This window comes from Cydia fagiglandana, chromosome 4 (assembly GCF_963556715.1).
Source record: "Cydia fagiglandana chromosome 4, ilCydFagi1.1, whole genome shotgun sequence".
NCBI lineage: Eukaryota > Metazoa > Arthropoda > Insecta > Lepidoptera > Tortricidae > Cydia > Cydia fagiglandana.
Window position 1 is genome coordinate 17,869,431 of NC_085935.1, and position 24,854 is coordinate 17,894,284.

At 36.3% G+C, this 24,854-nt stretch overlaps 2 protein-coding genes across 3 annotated transcripts; one reads left to right on the plus strand and one right to left on the minus strand.

Moving 5' to 3' along the window:
- Window positions 1–120: 120 nt before the first annotated feature.
- LOC134664003 (uncharacterized) lies at window positions 121–17,433 on the minus strand. The gene is made up of 2 exons (XM_063520567.1): window positions 17,307–17,433; window positions 121–1,212 (listed from the first exon to the last, which is right to left on the minus strand). Exons 1-2 carry the CDS (start codon window positions 17,324–17,326, stop codon window positions 267–269), a joined length of 966 nt encoding a protein of 321 aa, XP_063376637.1. The 5' UTR covers window positions 17,327–17,433; the 3' UTR covers window positions 121–266.
- Window positions 5,809–19,812, plus strand: LOC134663990 (glycerol-3-phosphate dehydrogenase, mitochondrial). 2 transcript variants are annotated; one of them, XM_063520551.1, is made up of 16 exons: window positions 5,809–6,120; window positions 10,193–10,287; window positions 11,134–11,302; window positions 11,804–12,026; window positions 12,997–13,160; window positions 13,407–13,540; window positions 13,762–13,919; window positions 14,040–14,233; window positions 14,520–14,714; window positions 15,089–15,210; window positions 15,309–15,445; window positions 15,769–15,922; window positions 16,322–16,510; window positions 16,912–17,010; window positions 18,818–18,963; window positions 19,141–19,812. In XM_063520551.1, the coding sequence occupies exons 2-15, from the start codon at window positions 10,195–10,197 to the stop codon at window positions 18,950–18,952; spliced, it is 2,166 nt and encodes a 721-aa protein (XP_063376621.1). In that variant the 5' UTR covers window positions 5,809–6,120; window positions 10,193–10,194; the 3' UTR covers window positions 18,953–18,963; window positions 19,141–19,812. The 2 variants fall into 2 exon arrangements, with proteins under 2 accessions (XP_063376621.1, XP_063376620.1); XM_063520550.1 differs by lacking the exon at window positions 16,912–17,010 and adding an exon at window positions 17,465–17,563 and having other exon boundaries at window positions 5,812–6,120.
- The last annotated feature ends 5,042 nt before the right edge of the window (window positions 19,813–24,854 follow it).

The window sequence follows — 24,854 nt, forward strand, 5'->3', positions numbered from 1 at the left end:
AATATAATTTCATGATAGGTGAGAAATCCTTTATCTTCATTTGTAGAAACTAACATAAATGGCATAAAATATTAAAAAAAAAGATTGTTCAAAAATTTATGAGAGGGATTTACTAAATAAGTACTTCTCTAAATAATAACTTTTACTATTATTACAGGGAACTTATAAGTAATATGTGATAAAAAAAAATAATACTTAATCATAATATTCAAAGTAAGAAAATAAGCCAGATACTCGTAGACTACAAGACCATAGCTACCACTTAATTAACTGGTATGATGTTCTTTGTCTTCTTGTGCACATATTTCTTTGTCCATAGGCCGGTTATTTTTCCTCAATTCATAAGTTTTATGAACAACATTATCAGGAACTTGCAGAAGCATAGCAAATGACAAATCTGGTATATTGTTTATACAAGCAAATTCCAGGAGGCTGTACAAATTTTCTGGTTTGACCAGTTCCATCAACTTTGAAATGCATTCAGACTTTAGAGATTCCATGAAGTATAATGAAGATAGAAGCAGCAAAGATTGCAAGTCTTCTTTTTCATCAGGCAGCTTGCCTAAATAAACAGCCTTGAATTGCTGGAGACTGCTCAAAGTAAGTGCTAATCCCACATGACCATTTGAAGTGTCTTTCCAAGGCCCATTAAACATTGTTTTAAATACATCACTGTGAGCAGCCAGGCATGCTTTGTGCACCGCTACACTACCTTCTGCAGTGCTCAGTTGAAAGTCCGTCAAGATTGTATCATCATAAAGCTTTGCAAAAGTAACTGGTTCTTTATTAATAACGCTTACATTTATTTCTACATCAGTTGAAACTATAAACTGGTCCTGTGTTAGAATCACCTCGTGTTTACCAATAACTATATATTCTAACCACTGTTCAGTACAAGTAATTTGCTTTGAATAATTGAGTTCATTGCATGTTACTTTCAATATAATTGTGTTATGGTTGGCTGAATTTATTATTTTAGCTGCAATCTTGACAAATATATTCACGGAATTTTCGTCTCCTGGATTGAAGTTTAGATTATCCTGATCAAATAGCAGGCATACATTAACCATATTGTCAACAATACACTCATGAAGCACTTCTTCCTCCTCAGCAATCTTAGTAAAGGTTTTGACATGTTTTAAGTGTTCAAAATTGTTCTCGATTGTAAATAAAAGCTTCTGAGATGGCCCTCGCTGTAGATTCTTGCAAATTCTGAAGCAAGTAGAAGTACCAAAATAAATATTTTTGTGTTTGATTTGATGTTGTTTACACACGACCAGACATCGGATTCCGTGGGGCGAAACTTCTTGACAGCTAGGGACTTCCTACGTCGATAAACTCATTTATCGATACTAGTTCTAAATACTAGTGATCACACAAAGGTTTGCTTATAAAATATTTTTTTATTAAAAGAGTATTATATAATAAAATAAGAACTAAATTTTCCTCTTCTTTTTTTAAAACGTTTTTAAAAGTTTACTCGTCACAATTTATTTCTTCATGACTGTCCCATCTATTGTTGTTAAAGTAAACTACCAGAATTTTTTCCATATTTTCGGGCGTTAAGCGTCTCCGTCTTGGCTGAAAAATCCATTTCAGGTGGCTAAAAGACTTTTCAATTTCTGTGGAGGTTATAGGAGCATAGCAAAATTTCATAAAGTGATCAATGGTATTTCGTTTATTTATCGGTTGTAATGTAACTTCTTCACCTTTTAATAACAAATTGATTTTTTCCATTGTGTTGTACCCGGAGTTTTTGTAAAAAACGTTTTTAAATTTATCGTATACGATTTTCCCCTTTTTGTCCAAAAATATTTTAGATAATGCAGACTGTACCTTCTTCACTATTCGCACACCAAAGTCTAGAGACAAATTTGTTGCTTGTAATTTCTTTATCGACTCTTGAATGATATTTAGATTGTCGGCAATAAATTTAAGTTCACCCTGAAGAGAAGATTTATTTAGTGCAGCCTTGGCCATTTTAACTGCTTTCCCATCTGATGCAGAAAATGTATGCAGAACTCGTCTTATATCTTCAAAATATTTAGCGTAATAGTTTGCTGCTTGCAACCATGTGCCCCATCTTATAATGGTTGGTTGCGGCGGTAGAGGTACATTTGGTAACATATTTTTAAATACATTGATTCTCTTGGGACACTTCAAAAATACTTTTTTGACGGATGATATCAAGTTATTAACATTTGGAAACAGATATCTAACTTTCTCAGCAACCCTATTTAATCCGTGAGCTGCACATGTTACGTGAGTCATATTTTGAAAAACTGAATCCAGTTTCTTACCCATTTTTATCATATAAGGTGCTGCGTCAGTCACCAACAATAGCACTTTTTTGAAATTATCGCTATTTGAATCACAGCACCAAAAATTTGATAGGGACGTTATAATCAAATTTGCAATAGTTTCATTATTTGTCTGCTGTAAACATTTACTTGCAATAACATACGGCCGACTTGGTGTGCTGTGAGAAAGTTTGCCAATGACAACATTTGCAATTTGGTCACCGTTAGAATTTGTAGTTTCATCTACCGACACGTAGATGTAATTGTTTCCAATTTCGTTCCTAATTTGTTGATACGTTTCATTATAAATTGGAGAAAGATAATTTTTTCTGATAGTAGATTCCGAAGGCACTGAAAACTTCCCATATCGTCCAGAAATGCAATTTTGAATAAAACCATAAAATTTGGATTTTCTAATTGATACCACGATATATTGCAGGCCACCATGAACATAGTAAGCTCTTTGTAGAATTTATATTTTTCTTCTTGAATACTTGTATGTCTTCCGGTTTTCAAGTGCCTAGCAAGAGAATAATTTTTGCGATGAAAGGTCACTTGACATTGGCTACAGCGTAGCTTAGACCCGCGTTTAATTATTTCAGGATGCTTTTTAAGCAAGTCTTCTATTTTTTGAAGAGGCATTATTTATTTTCACTCATAAATATAAAATCTGTAATAAATAGCACGTCTTTACAAATGAGAATGACAGTGTCTGATGACATTGACAAGTATTGTTTCATAGTGAGTGTCTAAGTAGGTAAGGTACTTCTATTTAATTATCTGAAGAGGTTAAGATAATGGGTATCAACTATTTTATAATGCAATCGGTACTAGCCTTATCTATGTGTAACCTACCGATTATTTTAGACGCTATGTATGAATTTCATACTGGTCTTCAGAACAATAGTTACGAAAAACACACAATGTTGGGGGCGGTCACTAGTATATAGAACTAGTATCGATAAATGAGTTTATCGACGTAGGAAGTCCCTAGCTGTCAAGAAGTTTCGCCCCACGGAATCCGATGTCTGCACACGACTATTTTGATCTTAAAAAATAAGTAAGTACCTACATGAAAATTTAACACTGAATAATTTAATTTAGGTAGCACATGCACAAAGTAAGCACAGTTTCATATCGGTACCATTATTAGAAGTTTGTTCAAATCGACTTACAAGATTTTATTATTAAATACATGTACTTAGGTATCATTAATTTGCTTCTTCTTTAATCGCTATCACTAGTGAAGATGGGAGTTTTCTGAAATAGTGTTACCCCCAATACGTGTGATTAGTTAACCCTTTAGTTAGTCCGTAACGGCAACATACTTGCCATCATACTTAAAACAAAAACGCATCTCTACATTTAAAATTACGGTTCGAAATCAAATGACTAGAAAGAAATGTCAAATGGTTAAAGGGTTAAGAAAAGTAGTTAATCGCTATCAGTTTTGTTATTTTCTGAAAACTGCACAATATACGATACGAGTTAAAATTAAAAATAACTTACACGTTAAATGGCATATTAACGGTAACTTTAATGTAATTAAAAGTTAACTTGGCTGTGTTAGCTCCGTGTGAACTTATTTATTTCAAACTCACGGACGTAGAGAGTAAACGGGATAGTGTACACTGGCCAAAAAGTGTGTCCACATGAGACATCAAACCTGAGCCCTCCATCTCTTTCTAATTAGGGTGACCATAAGTCATATGTATGTGGGATATTAGCATAAGATTGAATGTATAGTTTGGCCAGGATCTTTTCTCATTCGTACATAATCAGAGAGAATCATACTGTATTTTCCCTATGCTAGTATAATTGTCCCAGAAAAGAGATGGGTATAGTTCTTTTCTCTCCTGTAAAACGCTTCACAACAACCTTACTTAATTTAGTCGTTATAACAGCTTTTAGTCGTTATAAAAGCTGTTACAGATGGGATGGGCGTATTGAATCGCGATCATGGTCGATTGTGAGGAAGGTGTGGTCCGCCGTACCTACATCAAAAACACAGCTATAAGAGAGAGCGAGACAGATATCCAGGATGGGGTAAAACGTTGTACTACGTAACTAGGTAATTCGCAAATCGTGTCGATTAAAAACACTGCCTTCGGTCGTGTTTTAATTTATCACCACTCGTTACGAATTTGATTCTTACTTTCAACACTTAAATCGCAAATTACCTTATAAATTAATACTATACCGACTAGTTATCGATACCACTCATTTTGTCAAGCCCTAGCGTAGCGTGGTGGCGTAACAATTTATGTTTATACACGAAATTATCTTGAGTATTGACTAAAATAATAAAATATTAGCACACAACGAAATAAAAACTTACATTTAACTGTGTAAACCGGCATCTTACACTATTTATGCTTAACAAAATACCTATCACTATCAATATCATACTCATGGTGTGTTCATATACGTGATGACTTCCCTTTTGCATACTTAAGCTATTCTTTAAGCGTAAGCGTCATCGTAGATTTGTGGTCTGCAACAAAATTTTCAAATTTGCCGCCTTTGTATACTGACGGAAATGTGTGTCCAACCTATATAGAATCGATTACATCTATATAAATAGTTAGAATTAACGTTTCAGTAATTAAATATTATGTAAGTAAGTATAAACATGAGTCTGTAATGTCTAAGGACTTTGGATTTAATTTTTTTGCAATTATATAGCTCTCATTACATGAATCGAATAATTAAACATGCCGAAATAAGTATATCTTTATTTATTTATTAGTATACTATTTAGGTAAACTTATTTTTACATTAAGTACGTAATAACAATTCTGTAAGACCGATCCAAATCGCACCGATATCATAGTCACCCTAATGAGTTTGACAGTGTTTTCTTGATTGTACACGTGTGTGTGTGTGTGTACACGAAAAATATGTCATCAAGTTGGGGATACCAATTAATATCCAAAGTTACTACAATTTCTACCATATTCAATTTAATGTTTTTTTTGTTATGCACATGCTTGGTTTAATCAGTTAATAATATTGACATCATAATGATTAACAAATTATTTAAAAGATATCGGAACTGTAATCGGAATATAGCACTAAAATAGTATATGAAGGTAATTACTTTCAGTAGTATATTGATATAAATACTGCCACAATGGTATCTTTTTTACATTGGCAACATGTGCGAGTGAGACACGGGGCTCTGGTTTTCTATCTCATGTGGACCGTTTTCTCTAGTCTGGTACGAACAACTTTCTGGCTCGGTGATAAGGTTCAATTTAGTATGACAAAAAAAGTGACAGTTCGCTCCCGATTAATATATAACTTCCTGTTCAAACTATGACTTGACAGTTGACACAAGTCACCACTTTCTAGTTTATTTGTCACTAGATGACGCTAACAACTCATTAGTTATTGTTTAAGTTCGCCTATAGATGTCGCTTGGCCTTGGCAGTGAAGTTAGTGCTGTACCAAACTGCTTGCGATTATGTCAAAAGGGGGAATGAGTCACGCTTCAGCTAGAGATCGAACGAAAATACGGTCAGTCGGCTAAACCGGGCTGGGGCGTCCAACGCCCGGTCGCGCATGAATGTCATTCACGATAAGCTAATAAGTGTTAGTTAAACTAAAACAACATCCTCGTAACATTACCCATAGTGTAATGTTAAATTACATAACATACAAAATAAAGTGAATTTAATAAGGGAATTTTGTAGTGTTCATACAAAATTCTCCTTTTCGAATACCGTAACCTTGTTGTCCTTGTTAAATTGTTTCTTCTATATAACATTGGTTAAATGTTTTCTACGTAGTTTTCCTTCATACAATTAAATAGCTAAAGGTGAGTTTAAAACTAGTTCATATTAATTTTAACTTTATGAGTATAGCAAATATTAATTTAATAACGGGAAGAACGCGTTTAAGTGTATTTGGTATTCGCGATGTCAATCTTTTCTTGCACTTTTTTTAATACCTACTTTAGGGTTTATCCATTCAGCTTAATTTACTTTATGTATCTAGGTACCTATAATTTGACTAAAATACGGGAACATCCACATTTCCTCATGAAATTATTTAAGATCAAATGGCTTGTTATTTCTGCAAGAGAATATCTCAGCGTGAAATAAAAGCCTAAACCTATACTGCTTTATGACATCATCCTACTTGGCGTTGCAACTCAAGGCCTTTAATCCATTAGGTTTATGGAGTTACCTACTTATAACAAGTTTTATTTCTTTAATCATACTTAGAGACTGATTAGTGATTAGATCTATATGCATAGCAATAATGCGTGTTAAATTAATATTACTGAGTTAAGACTCAGCAACATAATATTCAACCATAGTACCGATGGCAAATGCTTCCTCCTTCAGCTTAATCTCCTAACTACCAACCGTTAATCATTTCCGTCATTATTAATAATTTAAATGAAACGTTAAATTATGTCTTTATCACATACTTTATTTGAGTTACATACATGCCGAAGTTTCAAATATTTTTCACCACGCCAGCTTACTTTGCACTTTAAAAACTGATAGCAAAGTTGCATTTTATTCACATGTGAGGCAAAGTAATCAGCAAATTTTGAGTTGTTTTCTTATGTATACTGGTAGAATTGACTTTAAAATGATGATTTTTGATGATAAATACAGTGAAACCTGGTTAAGTGGGACCTGGATAAGTGAGAAACCTCTATAGCTGGGACTCATGGTGCGGTCCCGACACTTTAGCACTGAATTACCTCTGTAACTGAGATAAAACGAACCTCTATAACTGGGATTCGTTGTTGTGATTTTATAGTCACATTTACCTCTATAACTGAGACAGAGAGTGTATTTTTACCTCTTTTACTGAGACTATATTTATAAGATTACATTTTCCTAATTGTTTTTTAGAATTTTATAGGGAATTGACTTCTGTATCTGAGATAACGTCAATCTATGACCTCTCTAACTTGGACTTCATTGAACAATTTCCGTATTCTTACTAACTCTTAGTCTATCCACAAATTCCGCATTTGCCTAATTGTGTCTAAACAACTTCAAATTTTAATTTTTAGTTTTCATCAAGTATTAATTAATTAAAATTTAATAAATTAACTCACCTCTCTTAGCGAAGTTGTTAAGAATTCGTAGAATTTTAATTTAGTTAATTTATGTTAGTAGTTAAAACTACCGAAACGAAAGCTGAAATTTTGATAAGTAACACGAAAAAATAAATTTTCATTTATTGAATTTCTAATACGCAATGAAGTCCGTATCAAATTTAATTTAATGTTGAAATATCTATCCTTTGGAGAATCATTCAAAATAAATTCAAAGAAATATTTAAATACACTTAAAAAAAATTTAGGGACAAGGATTATTTAATTCTTTTACCTTATTTATTTTTAAAGATAATGACTAAATACCGTATAACTGAAATATACTCTATTCTCACCTCTATAGAACCCTCTGTAAATGAGACAGAAATTTATTTGTACCTGGCTAACTGGGAGCCTGGGTAAGTGGGAAACCTCTTTAAGTGAGACAAATTTGCTCGTCCCTTGAGATCTCACTTATCCAGGTTTCACTGTATTTAATAACATTCTTTTGACTTGGTTTAATTTTGTTTGATATTTTACGTTTAATGTTTGCTTCGGCTTGGTGTGGTGAAAAAATTTGTGTATCAATCGGGGGCAAGTTTTGTTTAACCCTCGTGCTTTGAAACCCTCGCAACGCTCAAGATTCCATTTTTCGCACCACTCTCTACGCTCCTGGGTCAATTTTGGAATCTTTCGCTTGCTCGGGTATCAATATTAGCACGAGCGATTAAACAACAACTTTGCCCCCTTGTAACACAAATAACAACTATTGCAGCACTCGCAGTCACTAAAGAAAAATAGTGTAGGTACCTATAAAAGGTTAATAAAATCTTAGTTCAGTGTTAAATAAGGTATCGTCGTCGTATCAGTGAGGTAACTGATTATCCCTACACCTTACAGCACGCTGAAGGGCTACATTGGCAAGGAACATTAGGTCGGTTTCATTGTGTCGCTGTTTGCCCTAAAGATGACTGGTAGACAATTAGACATTAAAGCGTGAAGGGTTTGGGCACACGTGGGGATATCATTTTATATAATTTAAAAGTTAAAATCGTTAACCTGGAATCTCTACGTTTTCTTAGTCTACTACTAAATTTTTGGCAACGTTATTCCTACATTACAGCACACATTTTTCGACTATTGCAGTGACTTACACTACCTATTTATTTATGAAATTAATACATTTCTAAAGAGTTATATTAATCCTGCGGGAGAATGAAGGTACGTTGATACTGCACATAAAATAAAAGAAACGCACAGTGCATATACTTGTGCAACCGCGCCTTTACAGTTAAGTAAGAGACAATTAGTTTTTATTCCCTGCAAGTGTCACCTGACTTCACGCGTCCGTCTCTAGGTATTAAACTGTACCGCAGTCATTATTTCGCAAGCACACAGGCTATTTTAGTTCTGGCTACCGCCGTGGTATAAACGCTATGTACCTATTGAACGAAGAATATATAATAAAGTACGTACTGATGGCATGTAAACTCGTGGCTGTCTCAAATAAAATTGGATCTGAATGCGACGAACGTCGAACGCCTGCCAACATTCACCTATCTCCGATTAGATCGAACTCTGTTATGCGGCCAACGACATTGTATTTTGGCTAAAATCAGGCGACCTAAGTAGCTGCGAACACGCATTACTGCACTACAATGTAATTTGCGGATATTATTAACTCGCTATTATTAGGTGAGCGCGTACAATATGTGATGCGGCCTTGAGCGTTATCAGGGGGACCGGTTAGACAGACAAGTCGGAAGTGATAATCCATCTAATGAATAGATTCAATCTAGGGTACTTGATAAAGACTTATCATATCTTTACAATCTTTTACTCCTAAAGTATTTGAAACCTTATAACGGTTTACAGATTGACGTAAATCTTTTAAGTGTACCTATCGTAATTAAGTAAAACATTATGTAAAGTACTAAAATAACCGGGAACAGGGGATAGTCTTACCTACTAGTCTGATTAAGACATTATGGGACAGCTAACAATAAACGAGCCTATAAAGCCTAGGCTGGCAATAATGTATGAAAAATCTATGCCGGTGTCTCAATTCGCAACTCTTGAAAACATAAGATCGACATTTCCGCACAAGTCTGCGATAATGAATAAAGAGTAGGTACATATTGGTAGTTTTTATCCTTAGAAAATATTTTTTATCGCAAATTTGCATAACAATCACGCGCTCAAAAGCTGCTACAAAAGTCCCAAAATAACTCTCCCTCGAATTCTTGGCTTAAACGTAAACTACGTACAAGTATTAGGTACGTTGACCTTACGTGATTCAGGCATATGGTTACGATTGCGATAATTACAGATATGTCATACAGTGTGAGGTGATTCCTCAGTTGTATCACCCCATATCATGATTTAAGCCTTCATAGGAGATAGTGTTTTATATTTCCTTGTATCACGCTACGAGTATATAGACGTGAACATGCAATGAACGCGTGATATTTACGTGAATATCACTATTTCCTAGCGGCGTCTAAGATATCTTGCGCCGTTATCTAGATTAAATAGGTATACCAATACGTATAACTACATACTTAGGTACCTACGGCTTTAAAAATTATCCGTAAGTATATAAATAAACTATTATGATAGGTACTAAAAATAATAAAATTAATTTACCAAATAGTAATTATAATCTCTATCTCCAAGTACCGTAAATATGTAACAAATTTCTGACAAATGACCTACTCCATTAATCATCATAAAAGGGAAATTTTCCACCTTGGGCATATGCCCAATCGTCCATCACTACGCCCAGGTACTTTGACAACGGCTATAATTATTAAAATCTTTCGAATTTCAGTAATGTCACGAAGAAGATTACTTGTTGGGGGCGCCACGGGTGTCGCCGGCGCAGCACTAGCAGCATGGGCTCTCTCCGCAGATGACTCACCCGCCGTAAGTAACGAGGAAACCCTCACACCTCACAGATAACGCTCGAGTAGCAACCGAAATAGAGCCAGTATCTTAATTTATTATGCTTATCTATGTTGACGCATTTTTAAATATGGCTGTGAAGTATGTCTGAAGGTCACTAAAATTTATGTTAATTTAGTACCGAGACCTATAATATTTCGTTTTGTTTCAAGAATATCTATCCTTGCTTAACCTTGAAGAACTGTTTGGGATGAAAATATAATAATTGAGACTTTAATAAATATTATTCATATAAGACTTGAAGATATGATACTTCACTTTAAGTAAATATAAAACGTGCAAATGAATAGGTACGTACTATGTAGGTATATATTATATCCATCAGTAATAGACTACCGCACCGCGACCTTGGTGCGGTCAAAATATCTTTATCTCGCTCTAACTCATAGTTGCGACCTTAACGCACGTACAGCTAGTAACAATAGGCGGTCGTCACTCGTGTCGCTAAAAACTACTTATTGAGGTAATTTATTCTTTTTAAATACCGTGTTGTTATTATAGTACTACTTTCTTTTTCTGGAAACTTAAATATATCAGAGCTCATCACATATTTTTAATTACATTTCAGACACAATGCATTTTTTTTGGAAATCCAAATTTTGTTTAAATTACCGCGACAAAGCCTGATATACACGAATATCCACACTATTACTAACAGTTTTTATGTTACAGTTCCTATATTATTTAAAAAACGTAGTAGGTACATAAAATTGGATAAGTAAAGATTATTGTTGCCAGACAGCCACGTGTCTGCAATCAATTTGTAAACAATAACAACAAGTATACCTACCGGGCATTCCATTCCAGATTTGGTACAAGCCTTCGACGGTTTCTGCCAAGACTGAACGCAAGAAGAGACCGCTGCCGTCCCGAGCTGAACAGGTCACCAGCTTACAAGGGGGACATACATACGATGTGCTTATCATCGGAGGAGGCGCCACTGGTGTCGGCTGCGCTTTGGATGCTTGCACAAGAGGTTAGGATCATAAACCGTTTTACCGCTCTTTTAAGTGTTCTTCACGACAATATGCTATAAACTAGCGGTTTGTGAATGCAATGTGCGGGATGTGTGGACTGTATATATAGTCGAATAAATTAATTGCTTATAAGGCGTTTAATAGGACCATAAACATGTTTTAGCTCTCTATGCGCGGTCTGTTATTGTTCGCTTAGGCAAAGTCACCTTGACCTAAGATAGCAAGCTCGTATGTTGTGTCGTATGACTCTTATGTGAGTGCAATGACAATGAGCCAGATCCGTGGTCAGTTCAGAATAGAACGTTACTGACGCCACTCTCAGTCTGTCAATAACTGACACTCCCTGAGACTCTCTTTGGTCTGATGTGATAAGTGTAGTCTGATAAGTGATAAACCTAGTACCTATGTATAATACCGCAAGACTTGCTAGAGCTAAGGTTTGCCAAATTATTTTATTTTACAGTACGAAAACCGTACTTAAGGCTTCATCTCAATTTCAGGTCTCCGTACAGCCCTCGTCGAAGCCGACGACTTCGCTAGCGGCACCTCCAGCCGCAGCACCAAACTTATCCATGGCGGTGTCAGATACCTGCAGAAAGCTATCATGCAGCTCGACTACGACCAGTATAAGATGGTGAAGGAAGCGCTGCACGAGAGAGCTAATATGTTAGAGGTGGCGCCGCATTTGACCAGGCCACTACCGATTTTGTTACCGGTTTACAAGTTAGTATAACCTTTTGTAGATAATCGACCGACCCAAGCTACTGCTGGGTCGTACAGTGCTATCTACTTGTTACTATTTTACACACTTTTACTTAGTATTTCTTTATTAGTTTCAAAATTCCGACCATCTCCTGTGATAGTTGAACGAAAGTAGCCTTTTTTGGCAACTTGGCATATACGAGGGTTGCACTGAAAATGTCGGGAATAGAGAATACTGTCGCATCTAGACAGTCAATCTTTATTTTAATGCATACTTAATCTCAAACTGACCACGCATATAAATTTTCTTTTGAAAGTAATCATTCTGTAATGCACACGGCTCATAATCCCAAAGTCCTTTTTGTATGGCGATTTTGGAGCCTTAGTGGTTTTGTATGAAATTCGTGGAGTAGCCAACGGAATTGAAGTTTTTTTTACATATATATATATATATAATATTTTTTTACTGTTGTCATATGAATATTTAGGAATGTCGAAATCTGCCGATATGCAACTTTTTTGGCAGTCTTTTTAATTAACAGCACAAATGCGATTTTAATTTTTGACGTCGCTTTGGAATGACATGCTTCTTTAAGATCATCTATGGGATAAAATGAAAGTGACTTTCATATTTAATTTTAACCGCAAACGAGCGTACGATGAACTCTAGTTCATAAAAAAATAACAGAAGCCCATTGTAACTTTTATTTGTTCGCTGAGGGCATATTGAAAACCGTTTAAAAATTTGATCGGAAAAATCACTTTGCCAAAAATTCAAATAATGTTCGACATACAATTTTCAAATTGCCAGTAATTCTTAAATACAAATGACAACCAAATGAAATATACCTTAAAAGTTTTATAAAGAGTTACATTTTTATAAATTATATGTCTCTTTCTATTATGTTATTTCTAAGTGTCCCATTCCCGAATATTTCAGTGCGACCCTCGTATATTAGTTTTAAATAGCACAATGATTTTGTTTTTCTAGATGGTGGCAAGTACCCTACTACTGGTTCGGTATCAAAATGTACGATGTGGTAGCTGGCGACAGGAACGTGAAGAGCTCCTATTATCTGTCCAAAAAGAACACATTGGAACTGTTCCCCATGTTAAAATCTGATAATCTCTGCGGTGGCATCGTATATTATGATGGTGAGTAGTGAAGGTGAAGAGTTAGAGAACCATATCCAAGTTTTTAAACCTTATATAGTCATGGATTAATGAAATCCCATATCGACCTGTGGCGCAGTCTGTGAATTTAACCGCCATGTAATTAATATTCGGTCAAATGCCATAGCCGCAGCCAGGATGTGATATGTTAGTAAATACTTCGCTTTGTATATAAGCATAGTCAATGTCAGTTTGCTGTCGATCAGTAACTGAATGCTATTTTTTCAGGCCAACAAGACGACGCTCGAATGAATCTGGCTATCGCGCTGACTGCAGCTCGGCATGGCGCCACAATCGTTAATCACGTCAGCGTCACCAAGCTGCACAAGACTGGAGGAAAACTCAGCGGTGCTAGGGTTAAGGTAAATAAATCATTATTTTTAATCACGGATGGGAGTAGGAACCCTAGATGTAACATTAAATGTTATCCAGGTCTAACTGAAGCTAGAACTTAAAACGAAAGGTAAAATAAAGTATCGAAATACTGTCCGAAACTGTTATCTTTATCTTATATGTTCCTCGGCACGCTCGCGAAACGAATTGGTTTATAAATGTACTAAATTTCGCTGACGATTAATTCCAGGATGAAATTACCGGCAAGGAATGGGATGTAAAAGCAAAGTGCATCATCAACGCGACCGGCCCATTCACCGACAGTATCCGCAAGATGGACGAGCCAACGGTTAAAGAGATCTGTTGTCCGTCCAGCGGAGTTCACATTGTCTTGCCTGGTTATTACAGGTAATACATATTAACGTCGAAAATAAGGGTGATAGTTATCTTCGTGGAGCAAGGTTACTTCAACTGTCTATGATCGAAATCTTAACGAAAAAGTCTAACAAAAGTAACTCTTTTTTTCAGCCCCGAACATATGGGTCTTCTAGACCCGGCCACATCTGACGGTCGCGTTATTTTCTTCCTGCCCTGGCTGAAGGGAACCATTGCGGGAACCACTGACATGCCCTGCAAGGTCACACACAACCCCAAGCCGACGGAAGACGAGATTCTGTTCATCCTCACTGAAGTCAAAAACTATCTCAATCCTGATGTTGAAGGTTTGTATTTAGTTTCTGTAGAACCACATTTTTAATATTAACGTTTTTTTCTTCTGACTTGATAATAATCAAGGTTTATTCCCTTTTTTATATTTAAGAGTATAAAGCTTCAGGTTAAGCTCATGACATGAAGGCTTTCAACCTTAATGCTCTTAATTGTCAAGGCATTTATAGCCTTACGCTCCAGAGGGAGGGAGGGGCTCCACAATGCGTGTGCTGAAAACTTTCTAGATTTTAAAGTTAAACCGCTGCAGATGGCTTATACTGGACTGGCTTTTAATTTCAGTCCGTCGCGGCGATGTACTCTCAGCATGGTCCGGCATCAGACCCCTAGTCTCCGATCCCAACAAGGAAGACACACAGTCCCTGGCCCGTAATCACATCGTGCACGTATCCAAGTCCGGCCTCGTCACTATTGCTGGTGGCAAGTGGACCACGTATCGTGCTATGGCGGCTGAGACCATTGACGCTGCTATTGAAAGTGAGTGATAAGACTCAAATACGGATATTTTTCAGTCTAAAAATACAATTTGTAATTTCATTGCCTCTTTCGGGCACAAAATTAACTCGAAAATACAGCTTTATGAGACACCTTGTACTTTCGGTATCTTCTAGAATATTATCAGAAATTGATAGCTTCTCATACTAATAGTTAAACACGCTGCAGTCCTGCTCTCCATCAATTTTATAGGATCATTGACTCTTAAATCTATAAGGAAATCAGTGCCTATTTGAAGCTTCTCTTCGAATTTCCATTATAAAATAGGTAACTTATAACTTATTGACTAATGTCAACTCTTGTGATACCGATTCAAAATACGAGTACCATAACTCACAAAACCCATTGTATTTCAGGCGCCAACCTGAAGCCGCTATTCCGCGAGTGCCAGACCGACGGATTCCTCCTCGAAGGCGCCCACGGCTGGACCCCGACCATGTACATTAGATTAGTACAAGATTTCGGCCTGGAGATGGAGGTAATAGCGGAATCAAGTACGCCGAGTGAATAGTAGATGCAACTTATAGCAAATTGTAATAATCTCTGAAATTGATATGCACCGTTTTTACATTTCAGGTAGCACAACACTTGGCCAAGTCATACGGTGACAGAGCGTTTGCTGTTGCTAAGATGGCCGCCATGACCGGCAAGAGATGGCCTATAATTGGCAAGAAAATTCATCCAGAATTCCCTTACATTGATGCTGAAATCAGGTTAGAAATAATTTTCTTATTATTTCGCGAATCCCCAAGCTCATTACAAGATGTCTACGGCCACGTTCCTCAACGTACAAGCGACTGTAAAACCAAAGCCATAATGAGAGTCCTTTCACATTCGGCCGACAGTAGTAGCCGTAGTAAGTGTATGCACAATTTTAAATTGATGGGCATCATCTAGAACCACATATAAACAAAATCTTGAATAAGTGTTGGTAAAAGCATCATCTTTTGAACGATTCGAGTCCTTCCACTTCTCGGAATAGTCCAGCTTTGTAAGTTTTCATCGCGCTACATACTATAATCGTCCGTGTTCACAGATATGGTGTCCGCGAGTACGCGTGTACATGCGTGGATATGCTCGCAAGACGCCTACGGCTCGCGTTCCTCAACGTACAAGCGGCCGTAGAGGCGTTACCAGTTGTCGCCGACATCATGCAGGAAGAACTCAAATGGAGCAACGACGAGAAAAAAGTAGGATACCCATAAAAATAATATGTCTAGATTGGTTTCTCTATCTTCATCATCATGTGTGTTTTAAATCTACGGTTCGCGTTCCTTAGTGTACTAGCGACTGTAGATGCATTTGCGTTACCAGTTAGTAGCTGATTTTTACAACCGACTCTTATCTCCCTCATCCCATTCTCAACATTTTGATTCTGTTGTTCTGCGTTTGTATATTTTTGTAACAACAACACCACTAGTTCTTCAGTTCATAAATTCCTTAGTATATGTGGTAGAAGAGTCTAATTCTAGTAATTCGAAGGGGAGTCCATTGTATACTGTTACTCTTTCTTTCTGTTACACTCTATTGGGGTGTGTAGGGCTCGAATTATATTCTTCCACTTGTTTTTCACAATTAAACACTTTCAGAGGCAAATCAAAGAAGCCAACGAATTCTTATCCAACGAGATGGGTCAACTCGTTAACCGCGCAAGTCGAGACAAGATCCCCATAAATCTCAGCAAGGACGAGATCCAGACGTACATCAAGCGTTTCCAGATCATTGACGCCGATAGGAAGGGATACGTGTCTATCAACGACATTAGGAGGAGTCTTAAGGTAACGTGATATGGTTCATTATTATTAATATAATTTCCCTGAAGGATTCAAAACGTTATATACGTATAAAGACTTTCTGTCTAATGTAATTAATAAGTAGTTAATCATTCTTTTAAAAAACTTTGAAATATTTACAAATTGTTTTAAAAAGTGTTTGAAAAGTGATTGAATTTCGATCAATGAAATTACTTCTGATTTGATTTAATTTGAGAAGTAATTTCGTAATTTTAGAACGACCTGAAAATATTAGTGTACTTTGAGTTAAGAATGACAATATTTTTTCACGATGTTTTCTTCCCAGTTACTATTAAGGGAGTAAGTTTGTTTTGGTCTTAAAACATTGGTACCTATATTACCCGAAGTAAGACCACTTTTAAATTTTCTAACCACAAATGTTATAGACTATGGGTTTGAAGCCGTCCGACGCTGAACTAAGCGCTCTTCTGTCCGAGATAGATCTGACATACCACGGGCAGATGGAAATACAGGACTACCTGCAGGTAGAAGGGAGAAATATACTGTAGCGGATATATGTCTGTGTCGTCGTTGGGAATATTTTTCACAAATAGTGTAAAATAATGCTGAACTGTGTTATATGGAACTCCTATTTGATTGCGCTCAAAAGACAACAAAATCTCCATACAAAGATTAACTACGAGTCAGTAAACTCACGAGATGATTTTGGAGAGCGCGTGGTAATAAGCCGCGAGACTAAACTATGGTAAAGTCTCAAAACCTATCGTGCAAAATCAACTAATAAACAAACAATTTCATCAGTTATTACGAGTAATTAAACCTTTGAAAAAGATGCACCATCTTGAAATCCAGGATGTTTCCTTCATGTTCTGCAATCGTCTATCCTTTGACCACGATGTGGCAAATAAACAAGTTCTGTATAGCATAGTTTTCGCTTCTCATGTGTCCATGTTGCTTGATTCCGGAGCATTTCCACAGGCGGGCGGCGAGGAAGTCACCGGGGAACAGTTGCACGAAATTCTGAAAGAGATCGACACTAACATGAACGGCCAAGTCGAGCTCGACGAATACTTACAGGTCCATATCTAGAGTGTTTTGAATGATCTCTTTGCTAGGCCTTGCAACCCGTTTTTATTTGCTATTAGAGGATTTATTTTGCTTAATTTTGTATGACATAAATAACACGACGCACGAAACTACAGGCATTTTGTACGACGTATACGTAACGTAAACCTTTGCGACTATAATTCTGGTCATCCTCAATAAAATTTGAGTATTCAAATCAGCATTAATATATCCACAGCTTTCGTTTGGATGATTAATAGAAAAAGCAATCTCTCGACTGCGCTTCGTATTCCATCGAAAAATGCCTAGATAGACTAAAAACTTTTTTATACAAGTGCAAAGTTTTCTACCAGTATATGATTGATCTTGGACGGTGTGGCCTATTTTTTATAACAAATCGTTTGTGTACTTCTTCTAAAATGGTCATGGTTTTCTTTCTTGCTGCTGCTATGTTGCTTGCCGTGTCTTTATAACACTGCATGAACTACCACAACTGCATGCAATGTTTAGTACCTAGCAATATTAACAATTACTTACGTTAAGAATTATGAACTAACAATTTCCATTTTACGCTGAGGTTCTAATAATTCTTAAATATTATATATCTTAATAAACTTAATTATTATTACAAGTTGTACTTCCTTCCATTTAAAACAAGTTATGTCAAGTATGACATATTATAGGAACTATTGTTTTTATATTAAGGACATCTATTAAAAACAACATTTATCTAATGATAAAACTTTCAATTTATTTGAACGTTTATGGATACGTAATACCGTAAATGGGTTGTTAAACTGTCATTTGCTCACTGCAGAGAATTCCTTTGGCAGATCTTTCTATTATTTTTATACCAGGGGGCATTTAAATTGTTTTGTCATTTGTGACGAGCTTTTGAACCCATTTACTCGTATTCAAATGTTGATACCTACTGGTTTTGTATAATCTGCTAAACAGTTTTACTCAAAAAAAGGTGGCACGTTCAAAAATTCTCATAGAGAAATTATACAATGTATTAAAAAATACAGATGATCCGCTTAAAGGACCAGTGTCTCCTGTACTACTGTTCGGTACTGGGGTGCTATGACTAGGAAATATGGACAGCTCGCCTGTTTCGACGACATATTTCCTGTACAAAACATTTTTTCTCCTATTTCTCCCAATTTACTATAGGCACGGTTTTAAGCGGATCATCAGGATTTTTGATACTACACGAAGTGTACAAATACAAGTATAGCCATGTACTAATCCTTAACTGAACGACAGATGATGTCGGCCATCAAATCCGGCCACGTGGCCTACTCCCGTTTCGCGCGTATGGCCGAGATGGAGGAGGAACATCACGAAAAGGAATTGCTGAAGAAAATGATCACGGTCGACAGGAGCGGTGGCGGACTGTAAACGTTCATATCGTAAGTACCTATATGTAATGTTTTTGACAAAATTTACAAACTAATGACTGGTGTAACAAGTCAGTTAACCTATCACCGCTAGAATCCTGAAAGCATGCGTTGATACAGACCGCGCAGCTGTAGATTTCGTGTTGTATTTTATTTAAATGTCCAAAGCACTAATTTTTTTTGTTACAGATCCAAGACGTATCTACCCTAACCCAGTCATAAGTATTATTAGAAATCCCAAACAACCTATGCACTATTCTTTAAAATTATTTATTTGGTTAGACCAACAATCAATTTATATTTAGCTTGCATTATGTGAACTCGAATATTTGAATGTAGCTTAAAGCATTTGCAACAGAGATCATTATCATTATTACACAGATCATTATTATTATTACACATAAATATTATTTATAATTTTCTTTACAAAGACAACCTAATGTAGTATTAGCTAATAGCTAGGCCCTTAGAAAATCTCTAGGATTTTTTGACTGTTTCAAGCCTATTTTAACCATGTGAATACTTCTTCAGCAATAAAAAAACATACCTAAACCCTTTTATGAGTTAATGTATTCACATATATGATCAAAATAATGGATAGCTATGGAAAAAATATTGTTATCAATATCATATTTATATTCAGGTGCTCTTATTTTCGAAATTTTTACTTTACTTCAATGAAAACTTTATTTTATAACCATATACAGGCAAAAATAAAATAATATTATGTTAAATTTTATATAGCCACAAATAGCTTATGATGTTAGTGTACTAAAATATGTTAAGTTATATTGTAAACAATTTGAACAAGATCTTTATGTATTATAAAAAGTGCAATTTAATAAATCAATTTTGAATCAACTATTTGTATAATTTGTTAATTTTCCCAGATTTGCCTTACGCTACGTCTTACGTAGGCGAACAACGCGCGAACGCGGCGCGGCGCGGCGCGGCGAAAGCGGCCGCCGCCGCGCCGCGCCGCGCCGCGCCGCCTGACATTCGCGTGCAAATCGCGCCGCACCGCGTTCGCAACGAGATCGCTTACGTAGGACACTTCTATGGGCATCAAAGGATTGATTTCGCCGCGCCGCGCCGCGCCGCGTTCGCGCGTTGTTCGCCTACGTAAGACGTAGCGTTACCTACCTAAATAATTATTATGTTATAAATAAATACACCCATTATGTTTTATTCTTATCCTGTAATATGTAGATTTTTACATTTATTTCATCTTATGTGGCAACAATTTTGCCCATCAAGGGCATCAAGTGTCTATTTTCATTATCATCAAGTATTTTTGCCATTACTTTCGTTGCCAGATGGGGCATTTTAAATTTACTCCCCTTTAAACGTACCTACTTATTTACAAGTCAAATTAAATGAAGTAGGCAAAAAAAGTAGGTAATCGTTATAAAAAGGATGAATTTCATGAAATTCATGCCGTAGGTATGTCAAGTTAGTCAATATTCACAACGTACTTAATATCAATTAGTATAGTGAGCTTTACCACAATAAAATGTGATACCTCATATGGTTCCCTCGTTTCATATATTTATTCTAATGAATAAAGGAGGAAAATTAAAAAAATAAGATTACCTATGCGCCAAGAGTACTGCTATAAAAATGTTAAATGTCGCGCCTTTCCTATTCGCGCTATATTTACTGACATGTTTTAGGATAGTATTCTACCTATACAATTTCTTTGTCCAACGTGTATTGCGTCTCACATTTTGCTTAATGAGAGAGTGAGACGCAATGAAATTTGACAAATAAATTGTACAGGTGGAATGCCTTATGCCACCCTCGGCGTTTCCATTGTCACCTTTTTTTTTTATTGCATGTAAAGCCATCTAGCGACAGCCTAACATACTAAATTTATCGCCATACTGCTACCATCTACATCACAATTGGTTTATTAGCAATGCTTGCATTCAAACTAGATGTACTTACGCCGTTCACACTAGTTTAAACAGATGGCGCTGTATAAGCTGAATCGCAAAATGTACTGTTCAAGGTTATTTACGTTTTCAGTATACGAAGTGGAATTGTTTATTCTTATGAAAAATATTCACTATCCTATGTCTGGCTCGACAAAATAATAGTACTGCTTGCGGCGATTCATTACAATTCAGACTTAATCGTAATTTATTATTAGATAGGTGTTCCAAATTGAATCCTCATATAATATAAAATTAAAGTGCTGGTTAAAAAGAAAATACGCGGTCTGGTAATTATACTTTCTAAAGAAATCTGTTGAAGGAAATTGGCGGGAAAAAGTTATGATGACGCGTGGGCTGCACGACGTAGGGCGGCGGTTACGCCCCCGCGGCGTGCTGTCGCGGGCGGGCGGTGGGTGGGAGCGTCTTTTGCGTTCTTGCGGATTTTAAATAATGATCACAGAAGGGGGCCGCTACGCAGCGTGAAGAGATGAGGGATTGACGGGCAAACAATAGTATTAGGGCGAGTGGAATGATCAAAGGGAGGATCCTTGGTCCATGGCTTTTTAGTACAAATATAAATGTTGATCGGTTTGTTTGAAGCCGTAACATTTATTTATACTCATGACATTAATCAAACTAATTACTCACACACCTTTTGCCAACAAACTAGTACCTACACTAATAACTACCTACCTGGCGTAAAACATTCGTATCGACTTTTACGCTTGGTACCAACATGTTAGTAAAGAATAAATAGGTTTTCAACGATGATACTTTGTTAACGAAGTACTGTAAGTAAGTACATAGTATTTTTCACACAGCTTGGTTACGGTGATAGCTGTCATCTCGATACAATGGATAACCTTAAGTCTTAAAACGAAAAATATATCTTGAGATGCCAGCTGGCACCGTATCTAAGCTATGCAAGCTATGTCGAAAATACTAATAATGTACTACTCGTAGGTTTTGTCATAAGTGATAACCAAGATTTTTAACAATAGAAAATGCGACTGTGAAATAACCCCTTCCCTAGAAATTAAAAATTGGTCAAATGGAATCAAAACTATCTAAGATGAAACAATCTGACAAAAGCCATCCCTTCAACTATCGACCTCAGAGTCCGACCAAGATGATTCAAATATTATATTTAAGTAAGTATCTATATTATGACCTTAAATCATGTTGAAGTTGAATACATGATTGTTGACAGAGCATTCACACTTATAATATCGATTGAGGTTTCTTCAACAATTACGTAAATGAAACGCCACATCCCAAAATTAAGTATACTTAATTTAATAATTAATAGAATTGACAGTAAGTACTAAGTATATTAAGTACCTAAAGTAATTCACCTTGGAAGTTTTCAATCAAAAATAGGTACAGTCAGCAGCAGAAGTTGCTAAGCGGGCGAGGTGTTCAAAATTACCTTGACGCGCTCTTATTCTCTTAACAATAAAGTCGCGTCAAGATCATTTTGAATACCTCACCCGCTTAGCAACTATTGCTGCTGACTGTATGACATACTATTACTACCCGATATGATACTATAAAACCATCGTCACCTCATTGGAAAAATAAAAGGCTACTATCCCGGATGTAAGCACCATGATTAATCACATCGTACGTCGAACAAGACACTCGAGAGGGCTCGTTGCAGTGAGCTCGCTTTCGCCCTTCTTCAGTACCTGCCCTGACGACACATGATCCCAATGACATGTATGGAACCAATTTGTTTAGGTTAATATTTTAATTAGTGCGAGATGCATCGTGAGAGCTAGGGCGTGTCCGGGTACGGGGGGCGGGTGGCGCGGGCGGTTCGGACCGCCCACCGTCACTTCCACTTCCGCTAGCACGTAAGCCTACCGGACACTCAGCAACCCTCAGGTGGTTGATAATGATGCAACAGTAATTTGGTCATTGGTAGTCCTGACTACAATTTGACAATCGTGAACAATTGATCAGTAGCACTTTTTCTCCACACCCATTTGGCGATGTCAACCCCATAGGTCTATTGAATAGTCCCCTATGTTTTGTTATTAGGGAGTAACAATAATTCATAATGCTCTGGACTTTATACATATAAATGCATATAAAAATATCGTGTTGTGAATCAAAATATTGGTTAGTGCAAAGTTTAATTCAGTGGCATCTATTCATATCGTTTATAAGACCATTTATTCGTTTCCGTTAGTTGTAATGATCTCAACTTTTTCACTATTTGCATTGTTCAAAAATAATCGCTACATGCATTGATAACACTATAACCACAAAACAGATAGGTACAGAAGTCAATCACATGTATGTACTTTACTTTTCATACCTACGCTCGGCGGTCGCTCTAGGGTTGCGAACTATGGCTTATGCACAAAAAAGTCAAAAAAACTATCGTGGTAGTGGCACTTGTATCTATCGTATCGTATCTCGTATCTAGTTGTTTGATTTATTGTTGAGGATGAAACGGGAAGAATGTTAATATAAATTAATAATAACATTAATAACTCAAATAGGTATTTTAATTTTAATGTCATTGTTATATTACAAATTTGTCACAGACAATATCTTGCGATGATTTCGAGATTGGCGAAATGCACGATTATTATAATATATTTTAAAGTGTAATAAATTCGCATTCTCATGTACAATGTAATAATATCGCATTCGCATTCACTCTGAAACCACTGGTAGCTTAAAAAACGTCAATTCACCGTTTAATGTTGAATTTAAACAACCGTCCACTGTACCAGTTATAATAACTTTTCTTTTAGTTGCACAAAAAAGTTCACAGACGCGTGTCTCAAGCGGATGGCATTCGCGCTCGCAGTGGTCCCAACCGGTCCGAGATATCGTGTCCGTGAGCAGTGTCTATGTGTGCGTTGCTCGAGCGCGCTTTGTATGTAGATTGATTTCTGTACCTATCTGTTTTGTGCTATAACGGAGAGAAGAAAAGGAGTTTCTGGTGTAATGTCCTTAACAAGTAATAGGTAGAGTCGTATCGATCGACCACAGGCTTACCTATTAAGCATGTGCTAAACATACTAAACCTATGAATAGATCTTTATAATATTCATAAGTGAGTTTATAATCGTAAACAAAAACTGTAAATCTCGAATGACTTAAGGTATTCCTGAAGATAAGGTGTAACATCCTTGTAAGAGTTTTTACGTGAAGTATGATCTAACTATGTAAGTACTTTTTCAGAACATTCTATTCCATCATAACATAACTGATTACCGTAATTAGTGATCGTCGTCCGAGTACGCAAGAGCTCATTTCTTTGATTCTAGCTCATTTCATTCTTCTCTTTGCTATCTTTGCATAATGTGTGATGTGACACTGTGATACATCATAGAATTTTTCAGACGGCTATGTATATGTTGGTTGGTCATTCTAGCTGGTCCTGGCAACCAGACCTTATTTACTTTCAAGGTAGTGATAACGACTTACGATAATAACGAATTACTGTTTTTTGCGGGCAAACTAACAATTGTTTTGTTTTCTTAAGTACTCTGTTAAATACCTACCTATAGTAAAAGACCATAAAGGTAAAAATAATGTCAAAATTAGGGAGAACTATCATTCTGATTTACATTTAAAGAATAGAAGGACCTTCGCTCTCAAAACACAGGAAACTAACTGCAGGGTAGAATAGGCGATAAACACGTACATCCAAGATTTTACTATGTAGGCACTATAGAGCACATCATATCAATGCCTAGAACTACGTATCAAGCCAAATTTGAAAACTCCTAAAACACGGCATTATTGAAATAGGTACAAGGACATAATTTTACGCTTACATCCTCAAGAGGAAACTATCAATCTTGATTACAATCTTTCGAGATAAGTTAGGCACGCAGAAACTCGTTCTTGAGTTGTCCTTTTCGAAACCCAGTGCAAGAGCATGAATGAATGTTCTTGCGCCGCGCCGCTGGCATTCTGATAAAGGGATTGGCGTAGGAGGCG